Source organism: Borostomias antarcticus (assembly GCF_949987555.1).
Source record: "Borostomias antarcticus genome assembly, chromosome: 11".
Classification (NCBI taxonomy): Eukaryota; Metazoa; Chordata; class Actinopteri; order Stomiiformes; family Stomiidae; genus Borostomias; species Borostomias antarcticus.
Window position 1 is genome coordinate 2,493,043 of NC_140244.1, and position 10,878 is coordinate 2,503,920.

General features: G+C 44.3%; 1 protein-coding gene across 1 annotated transcript; it reads left to right on the forward strand.

The window, feature by feature from the left end:
• Nucleotides 1–708: 708 nt before the first annotated feature.
• On the forward strand, nt 709–8,932 carry golt1a (golgi transport 1A). Its single transcript, XM_084445258.1, has 5 exons — nt 709–768; nt 1,589–1,680; nt 4,610–4,788; nt 6,631–6,694; nt 7,011–8,932. Exons 1-5 carry the CDS (start codon nt 744–746, stop codon nt 7,050–7,052), a joined length of 402 nt encoding a protein of 133 aa, XP_084301384.1. The 5' UTR covers nt 709–743; the 3' UTR covers nt 7,053–8,932.
• The last annotated feature ends 1,946 nt before the right edge of the window (nt 8,933–10,878 follow it).

Sequence of the window (10,878 nt, forward strand, 5' to 3'; positions counted from 1 at the left end):
CAAAGGCAGCCGGGAGCAGGCAGCAGGCAACGTGCCTGGGGACCAATCAGGTGCTCCTGTCCGGGGACCAATCAGGTGCTCCTGTCCGGGGACCAATCAGGTGCTCCTGTCCGGGGACCAATCAGGGGCTCCTGTCCAGGGACCAATCAGGGGCTCCTGTCCGGGGACCAATCAGACGAGTACTAGGCACTGCACCACTGTGCTGCACATGAGCGATTTTGGGGTTCAGTGTCTTGCTCAAGGACACTTTGGCACACAGAAGCTTGACTCGAACCGGGGATCTTGTTATCCCTAGCCGGCCTCTCTTCCTCCTGAGCTACAGGAGGCCTATTATACAGTATGTTAAGGTATCAATTTACAGTACTTAAGATTGCAAGGTTACAAACTCCTACTACTCTTGGCTACGTCTCACTGTGAAGCTGAAATCAGCATCTGCAGGAATCCATTTATCAAAAGTCTATTAATCATGCTAAAGGTGTGTTACAGTTTTCTTGGAAAATCCAATGATCCATTTAAGAAGACAGTTCTTCAATGGCTACTGACAGGAACACCTAGGGAGTGGTCAGCTCCAGGAGAAGGGAGGCTTGGGTAGGTCCTATCTATCTGTCTTTCTAGTCCTATCACCGTGGTTAATGTTTACCTGTTGGGAGTGTGACAGCAGAGTGCAAAGGTCACAGTGGAGTGTGGGGGAACAGATCAGTACGCTTGTTAGAGAGTGGGAGAGGGAAAGAGAGTTATACAACATGGTCGCAATCACCGAATCTCAGAGTAAGTGTTCAACTTTCCTTCATTGTAAATGTACAGTATCACTAAAACCCTAAACTCAGAAGGAATTGTAGTGTATTATAATAACAATAATAATAATAATAATACATTTTATTTATATAGCACTTTTCAGTAACCCAAAGTCGCTTACAGAGATGTCGGTAAGAGCAAAAGAACATAAAACAGGCATGAGACAAGCAACAGGCAACAGACAATAAACAAAGCAGATTTTTACCAGCAGCAGCATGAGCAGGAGCAGAGATACTGAACAGCGGAGATATTACACAGCAGGGGCATGAGGTAATACAGGCAGAACCAAAATGGACAGACAGTAGTGAAAAGAACATGTACGGTGATGATAACGGGGTAATAGGGGCAAAACAGTACAGATGATCGCAGGATGGCTGGGGTAGGTGGGAAACAGAGGGAGGGTCGGGGGGCAGAGGGAGAGAGGGGCAGGGGTTTAGGGAGAGAGGGCCAGGGGTTTAGGAGGTGGTTAAGGGTAGGGAAGGTTGTATGCCAGGGAGAAAAAGTAGGTTTTTAGCCAGGATTTGAAAATGGGAAGTGAAGGTGACTCTCTGACAGGCTCGGGGAGAGAGGGGGCTGGCTTACTGTATAGGCCGCAAGTTGCTGGGGGCATCTACGGGTTGCTACGGGTATCTATTGAGACTTGAGTAATTTCTAAAGACTTTGCATTCAGTGAGATGGTTATATCAGTGCTGGGAATTTGAACTGTGTTTGAACGAATCCATCAAGATGTCATAACTACTCTGCCATTCCCTCAGTAATAGTGTACTGTACTTGTGTGTGCGTGTTTCTCCAGAGATCGGTGTTGGACTTACAGGCTTTGGCCTGTTCTTCCTCCTATTTGGAGTGGTGTTGTACTTTGACTCCGTCTTGCTGGCGTTTGGGAATGTGAGTATACATCACTGTCATTCCTCCCTCTCATACCCGTATTAATATATCCGAAATTTCCACCCCTCCCTCTGATAGCAAGCAGACATGTTTCATATCAATCACACATGCACATAGCATATCAATCAGACAGACACCCCCGTCTCATACCTGTATCTCAATCACACGTCACAGCAAGCGGATCTGGGCCGGAACTAAGCCACAAGTGCCAGATCTGGCATGTTTATGGCCCTGATGGGATTGCTGTCTGGGCTCATATGACTGTCACACACTTCATTCCTCCATCTCATATCAATCAAACACACACTGTACATACCTCACTCTCACTCTCACACCATCCATCCTCTATCTATGAGAGGCCACTGACACTGTAGGAAATATCATAACTAGGGCTGTCAATCGAGCAAAACAATTAATCAAATTAATTACATGATCTGTAATTAATTAATGTAATTAATCACAATTAATCGCATATAGCCTATTGTTTTTTTTGCAGGGAAAAGCTCCCAAATAAAGATATTTTAATTAAAAGACGTTACATTATTGTGGCAAACGAGTAAAGCACTTAATAGTCATCAAGGGTGTAGTGGTGACTAAAGAAGTGGGTATCTGACTAAAGAAGTGGGTATCTGATAATTTAATTAACATGTTAATATTGGCATAATTAATTGTTCTAATTAACATTTATACATACATTACATATAAATTGACATCCCTAATTATAGCCCACACAGTTGAACTGTGCGTGTAGCTCAACTTTTCAATACAGTTCAACTATACTATAAAGTCTCAACTTTATGATCATATCTCATGATTGGAGTGATGAATTGATATACCCTGCATAATGAAAGTCAGGTTTCCAATCTTGAACAACACACCATGTCGATTTAGCTGGTTCTCTGATTTTAATCTACAAAATGCCCTTTCCTGACAGTGAGCTAATTGACAGTGAGCAACATATTGATGGGGGTTAGGTAGGACACCTTGTGATGATGAACATCTGTTTCAACCTGTAACTCAACTTTGACACATTTGTTGTGCTTTTGATGTCAAAAGAACAGAATTATGTCCTGCAGCTCTGATGACTCTGACCATGACAGCATATTTCATGTACTCTGTTTTCAGAGGGTGCTAACTGTGTCCATGTGTTTCCTTTAGCATCGCCAACAAACTTCGTTCAAACATCACGAACCGTGAGGTGGATTTTAACATGGTCTGAATGTCAAGGGTTTAGATCGGCAGGGGTCTAGATCAGTGGTTCTCAAACTTTTCTAGCCCAGGGCACCCCTATAAATCATTACGACCCACAGTGGGGCACGTTTATTGGTCAGTCAAGGGTCAGGCAGGGACGTGGTAGTCAGACAGGCAAGGGTCAGGCAGGGACGTGGTAGTCAGACAGGCATGGGTCAGGCAGGGACGTGGTAGTCAGACAGGCAAGAGTCAGGCAGGAATGTGGCAGTCAGACAGGTGAGGGGTTCAGGCAGGAACGTGGCAGTCAGACAGGCGTGGGGTTCAAGCAGGAACGTGGTTCTCCAGTCAGGCAAGGTTCAGGCAGTGGCAGGGAGGTCAGACTAGGACGAAGGAAAACAAAAAGGGTGAGGTAGGGTTAGGATAAAGGCAGGTTAGGTTAGAGCTAGAGACGTGATACCCACTAGGTTGGTCAACGATCTGGCACCGACTGCTAAGTAGCCCGGCTTCTTAACCTGACTGAGACGGGTTGATCGGAGATGTCAGGCAGGTGTGAAGTGGGAGCAAGCCCGGCTCGTGGCTGAGGCTGATTGGTGACATCAGGCAGGTGTGAAGTGGGAGCACGCCCGGCTCGTGGCTGAGACTGGTGAGAGCGCAGTTCCCGCTGTGGCCTCTGGGACGTACCAGGAGAATCTGAGTCAGAGTCAGAGGGCGTGGTAGCCTGACGAAGGCGGGGCTGGCGAGGCGGGGGCGTGACATCCATCCCAGATAGCAAGCGGATCTGGGCGATATATGGGCCGGAACTAAACCACAGGTGCCAGATCTGGCCTGTATATGGCCCAGATCCGCTTGCCATCTGGGATGGCATCCCTAAATTACATTCTTAGTTTTCTCTCTCAGCATGCCATCTTTTACTGATGCATAAACAGGCTCTGGCATACTATAGCTATTATTATCATTATTATTATTATTATTATTATTATACTACTACTACTACTACTACTAATAATAATAATAATTATTAGTATTATTATTGTTATTATTAATAATAATAATAATACTATTATTATTATTATTATAAGATGATGGTGACCACAACATTCAAATTAATTATTTTTTTATTCGATAAATCAGATATCAGGCATAGCGGTGTACTAGGCACTTAGTAGCACCACTCCAGCTAAAACCATACTTAAGGGAGGAATTACTGTAAGGCTTCAGTTTTGCCCGTTTTGCTGCTGCTGGCTGGTCGAGCACAGCCTCCGACGTAAGTTGATGAATGGGTGCAACGCTATTTGTTCTGTTAAGAAACATATCCATATTTCCCTGTCATCTGGCTGGCCTCCGCCATCTGCTGACAGGCAATGTTAGCAAGGGCGTACAATGACACGCCTCAACCGATAGTAGTCTATCAAAACATTCGTTTTGGTTAGAACTGATTTAACATATTATTGTACTTCACATTTAAACTGATATAAAATAATTATATAAGTGACATTGATGAATTCCAAATATTATCAAAGGATTCCGCGGCACCCATTTTGAGAAACCTTGATCTAGATGATGATGAAAAACAAACTGAATGTTGAAATGTTGATCTATCCCTTTAAGTTGCCTGCTCCCATCCGGCTGAGTTTTTACACTTCAGTACTGGGATGCTGATTGGCTATACAGTACCGCAATCTAATATACAGTATGAGTCTCTGAATATTCATAACATGACTCCTCCCCCTTGCCACAGGTGCTGTTTCTGGTAGGCCTGGCATTCCTCATTGGCCTCCGTAGGACCACCCACTTCTTCTTCCAGAGACACAAGCTCCGGGGCTCGACCTTCTTCCTGGGGGGCGTGGCCCTGGTGCTGTGCCGTTGGCCAGTCATTGGCATGGCAGTGGAAAGCTATGGCTTCATGCTCCTGTTCAAGTGAGTTCAAGGGCGCAACTGTGAGAGGAAATTGGAGGGAACCCACTAGAGAGAGCCTGTGTTTGGTAAACCACATCCCAACTCATTTGACCGCTTGCCTTCTCGTATTCACATGCAGTGCGGTGGGGAAGTCTCCCTCAGGTGAATGTCAGCGAATCTTCTTAGTTTGGGTTTGATGTTGTGTCCTCTCCCCCCCAGGCTCAGGGCTGAGGGATATCCTTTTACTACCCCGAGCCTGGGTGAAAAGTCACCCAGTCTATATATATCCGGGCACACCTCCAGGAGCCATGTCACCGTTTCGTCGTCCACAACCGTACGGCCATGCATTCCGTTGGGTGTCCGATATGTCGGACAGTCCTGGATGACATGGTGTGCGGTTTGTTCCTTGGTGCCACACTCGCATGCCACACAGGATACCAAGCCCCATCTGTGCATTGATGAGCGGAAGCGTCCGACGCCGGTCCGGAGGCGATAAATCCTACCCACGCCGGTCTGGGTAAGTCCATCCCGGGAGGGGAAGGACCGGCGTCCGGGATGAAATCACAGAGTATGGAGGTGTTTGCCTCCTACTCAGCACGCCAGGTTTTGTCTGCCCACCCTGCCTCGCTGATGTTAAGATCTCTGCATTGCTGCAGGAGATCCCGTGCGGCAGGCACAAAAGGCTGTCTAGACGCCGGGGAGGCTCCGCTGTTGCAGTGAGCCTGTCGCGGAGCAGGTGGTTAGGCTCCATGGCCCAGCAAGCGAGACGTGCTGTGGTTCCTGTGCGGCGGGTGGCCAGCGGGCTGGATGACTGCAAGGATGGGAAGGCTGTCCACAGGGGTGGGATGCAGGCATCCTGTCACGATGCGCAAGGCTTCGTTGATGATCATGGTGACCATGGGCCTGTCCAGCAGCAGGCGGAGCAGCAGATCTGAGGCAAGTCTGTCTGACTCAGCTCCTGGGGGGGCCCGGAGGAAGGCACAGTAGAGACTCTCACAACATCTTGCAACGTCTACGGGGGATGGATTTTCTGGCCACTTTCACCATAATGCCACAGAGTTCCCGGTACGCCTCATCTCCGTTGTTGGTGTTAGGTGGTGGGAGGCACCTCGTGGATCTATGGGTAAGGAGGTGGTAGTGTTTCCAGTTGGCCTTTCGAAAGTTCCATCGGTTCACTGGCTCACTCGGGACGAGGTTCACGAGTTTAGGCATGGTTATCAGCGATGGTCGATGTTGGGACCGCAGGAACTTTCCTAACACGCATCTATCAGGGAGCCGGTTACCAACGCCGGCGCCCACTAATAAGTCAGGATTCGTCCTAGTTTTCCAGCAAACTGAGACAAAGCTGGCTGCGACCTTGGGATCATACAGCAGGGCCACGTTGTTGTTAGCTGCCCAAGCAGACAGGTTTTCTCCGTCGGATCTCAACGAATGAGATGTTTGGACTGGAGTACAAAGTACTGTAGCAGATGGGGGCATACACAAACATTTCTGGTACAACATTAGCTAACACAAGACAGCAGATAATAACAAGGTACAGGAAATGGACTAGAAGATAATAACATTTGTTTTTATCTTCATCCAAGTTTAAAAAAGCTAGCTGATAGCTCTGTGTCTGTGTTTGGATTTCATGGCAGATGTTTGACTCAGGCCGATCCATATGCAATCCAGAAACTCATGTTTGTCTTAAACTCCACGTTCCAGCTCGTTTGGAACTGCACAAACAAACACATTTCTTATAGATAGTTGAGTGATGGCGAATATTTTTTTGTTTTTGTTTTTCCAGATTCAATCGTTGACGGTCGAGTATAATTGTGTCTGCTGAATGTCCCGCATGTGATGAATATGTATCTCTCTGTCCAGGTCATTCTTCCCCATGGGTTTTGGATTTGTGCTGTCATTGATGAATATCCAACGTCTCAATGCGGTGAGTCAAATGTTCCTCAGGTCTACCTCATGCTGACCTAAGAATGCATAACTTTGATAGCATGATTAAAAGCAATAGCATGAAAAGACTTGAGGTTCCAGCAGGAAGTCAATATCAAATAGCTTGTGAGCTTACTCCACGACGGTCTGGCTTTGGTAAGACTTCCCAGACATTGCAACAAAGGGCAGATTTTCCACATAATATTTTCAATGTGTCTAGTTGTCATTCCCAACAGGGCTGCTTTATGAAATACTAAACGATCATCCCATTTTCTTTCTTCTCACTCACTGTCCTTCTTTCTCAATTCTTAAACCAGTTATTCACCAGTTTTGTTGGAGGCAGTTCTTCCATGGTCTAAGGAGGAGTTGATGAGATGCAGAGACAGAGAACAGAGAAGGCTAAACCCACATGGACCAGAAGTACAGGAGCAACTTTTTCTGGTCCCAACTACAAAGCCCATCTTTACAGACACTGACAGAAAGGAGAAGATCATCTTTTAAAGCACAAGTTAATGGACAGCCTGGATCTTTTTGACATTTCTTCATGTTGTATTTTTTAACATGTTTAACATGAGGTTTTGAGAACATCAACACTATCTACAGTATAAAATAATGTGTCAAAGCTGACTATGCTGGAGATCCTTGTGAGTGCAAGGGTCAAATTAAGAGTTGCAGAGCTTATTTGAATCTTTCTTGAGTTGTGTTCTTGAAATATGAAAAAGATGGCGACATTTTAATGTGCATTAACCCTATAGGGGGTTTCAACCATTACATTGCTCATTCCATTCAAAGACAATGGGACTCCTCAAACCATATTTCTTTTGCCTTTCTCCCTCTTCAAAAATGGCTGAGTTTACAACAGCTTGGATGAGGGAACCGGCTAGACGGATCATGACGAGTCTGAGGGGCTAGCTAGTGTAGTGCAAGATAGTGTAATGGCAGACTCAGACAACCTTGTATCATTCAGTAACCGGGACATGTCACACATGACACATCAGACAAGCTATCTGGGAACCTATCAGGCTACACATTGCCTCTTATCTGGGATCTACCTGGGAACCTATCTGGGGACTCATATCTCTTACTCATTTGGGGCCTCCAGGTGGATGATCAATGTTGAATCCTCGATCTGAGATTCCCATGCACTGTTGTATCACTTTACATTATGTTTTTCTGTGTAAGTGATTGTTTACGATTGTAATGGTTTAGTGTATTTCTGTATAAGTGTTCTATAAGCGAACAGAATTTTTAATTACACAGTAAAAATACGCTGTATGGTTTTTAATCATCTGGATGATCGAATTAATATTTATTTTTTCTCATCCCTTAAAACCAGGGAAATTGGCAAGCTCCTCTTCTGTCTGCTCTCTACTGTCTAACATTCAGATCTGCTTTTGTGAGCTTATATCACAGGAAACATTCAGAAGAAAGGCTGAATGCATCTATAATAATAGATCTTTATAGTCTGTGAATGCCAACCTCTGGTCTGGAAATAAAATTAAATTACCCACCAATTGTTACTGGCTGGGACCAACCCCCCCCTGGGCCTATTCTGGAGATTCACATCTTAGGAATTCAAACAATCAGCAGAGAGAATATAGAGATAAGTGGGTGATGAAAGGGAGAGGCAGAAGAGAGGGAGGGGTGCAGGATGGATGAACAGCATGAGTGCCACCACCCTAGGACACACCGTTGGATGATGACGCAAGCCGTGTCACCCTTCAAAAACAGCACTAGTGTGGGAGGGATATGGAGACAGGATTTCAAACGAAACTTTCTGACAGCTCGAGGGGTGACAGGTAGGTCCACAATATTAGTTTGGTCTGGTCAATTTTGAATTATTTGATGGTTAGCAGTCTGCAAGCTAGGTTGACATGTAGCCTTTTTTTTAACCACGGAGCTAAATTATTCTCAATTCAGTGTTTTGTAAATTGGTCTCAGCTATTTGATGGCTCCGGATTGTACTTTGCTTTTGCTTTTGCTCCGGATTGCTTTTGTACTGCACCGTGGTAATATGTGGGACAGACGTTGGGTTTCTAAGTTGGTTTAAGGTTTCATTATATGTGTGTGTGTGTGTGTGTGTGTGTGTGTGTGTGTGTGTGTGTGTGTGTGTGTGTGTGTGTGTGTGAACATGGATGGTTGTATATGTAGTTGTGTATCAGGATATATACATTAGCAGAACTTATGGTTTTATGCCCTGATTGTCTTCAATGGGCTGTGGAGATGGTGGAGAAAAAGATACTGCACTCTAAAAAATATTTCAGTGACCTTGTACATTTAACAGAAATATACAGTTATAATTATTAAAATTACTGAACATCACTTTGGTGATTAATTGTGTTGACTATACCTATTCGTGAGTAAAATTTCAACAAGTATTTTTGTATGAAATGTACATATACATACTAAGTGTATTTCAATCAAAGAAATTATTATTTGACTCACAAATTACATTGTTTATATATGTGTAATAATCATTGTCTGTTTCAGTAGACTTAATTTAAGAACTACAATTATTAGACAACTCTACTTAATCATATTATTATCCTTGACAAAAAAACACAAAAAAGTAGTAAGTCAGACGCAGCGGAATTCACCCTTCGCTAAGCCACACCCCCAAAATGCAGACTGGCCAGTCACAGCACAGGAAAGGCTCCGACAGAGGTCCGACATTTATTGTCTATCGACATTTCCTACCTGACTGGATGCGCTACCCATGAATTAAGCCCAATAAAATGATTCGTAGAACATTCTGATAGACATCCCCTACCTGACAGGATGTGCTACCCATGGATTAAACATAATATAATGGGTGCTAGGTCATCCTGAGGAGGTAGGCCAACTTTTCAGAATACAGGCGCAAAAAGGTGTAAAAGTTTCACATTTTCTTAATTTTCGAGCTGGTTTTGTGGACTTTTAGCTCACTATGGTTAAACATAGTGACACAAATTACCCGGAGAGGTTGGAAGGAGGTATACGTTTTTCTCCCTTTCCAAAACCAAACCCTGAAAAGTCAAGTGTAGGCTGTGGATAAAGCTATGTGAATGTCCTCAAATCCAGTTGAACTCCTCAAAGAACCACAGGCACAGTTTTTTCTACTCCAAGGAAATTAATTACTTTTAACCTTAAAATAATGCTATGCTGTTGCTATGTTAGCTTGTTTACCTTAGCTTAAGCTTACATGGCTACTATTAACTAAGAGCTAATTTACAACTGAATAACGTTATATAGACCTACTGCTTTTGCTTTTCATTGTAATAGTGAATGAAGACCTACTCAGCTTTACAGGAACAGTGTTGCTCCTTAAAGGGGTCCACATTTGCAAAACTAACTTTTTCATTGTTTTTGCGTACATTTGAGTCTCTGATGGGCCTACTAACACACACAGTATGAAGTGAAACATCCCAGTCATTTTGTTGTGATCAACCGAAATGAAAACAGTAGAAAAAAAAGTCCCTGCAAGCCATTTAAATCTCCTGTGTCACTTTACGTCACAGTCGGGGACCCCGCTAGCTAGCATAATGTCTTCGCACAGAAAATGCTCTGTTCTTGATGTACTAAGCAGCACAGATCGTCTCCCAAGCTCAAAGGACAGCATAGCTGAGTGGATACATTTTATTTTTGATGGCAACGTTCCCGCTGAAATTGTCAAAACACTGGCAGTGTGTGCTAGCCATTTTTTGCCCGATTGCTTTTCCAGCCTGGGTCAGCACAATGCAGGGTTTTCAGATAACGTTAAACTCTTTCTGAATGATCAAGCAATACCAACTGTCTGTGGAAATTATGCAGAAACTGTAAGTAATCATGCAGTGTGTTTGCATATAGTACTAACGCTAGCTAGCTAACACGAACAAACTCCCCTTTTGCCTGAACCCGGATGCTTGTCTTAGAGTAACATTAGTGGAATGAAATCAGTAGACTTCTAGTTCATCGAGCGGTCATTAAAAATGATCAAATGCTAAGAAGTGGACATCATTGGATTCGCCTCGGCCCACAGAATCTAGCTTTTAGAGCAAGCTGCCAACTTGCTCTTAGCTGAGCTCATTTGCATATGAAAAAAAAGCGCTCAATCCGCTCGATCTTACCTCCTGGTCAACGGAGGGGTATAGAGGCATACAGTACTAGAACGCTTATTCTGAGTGGTATTTTCAGCAAAAATACTCAAAGACATGTTTTGGGGACCCC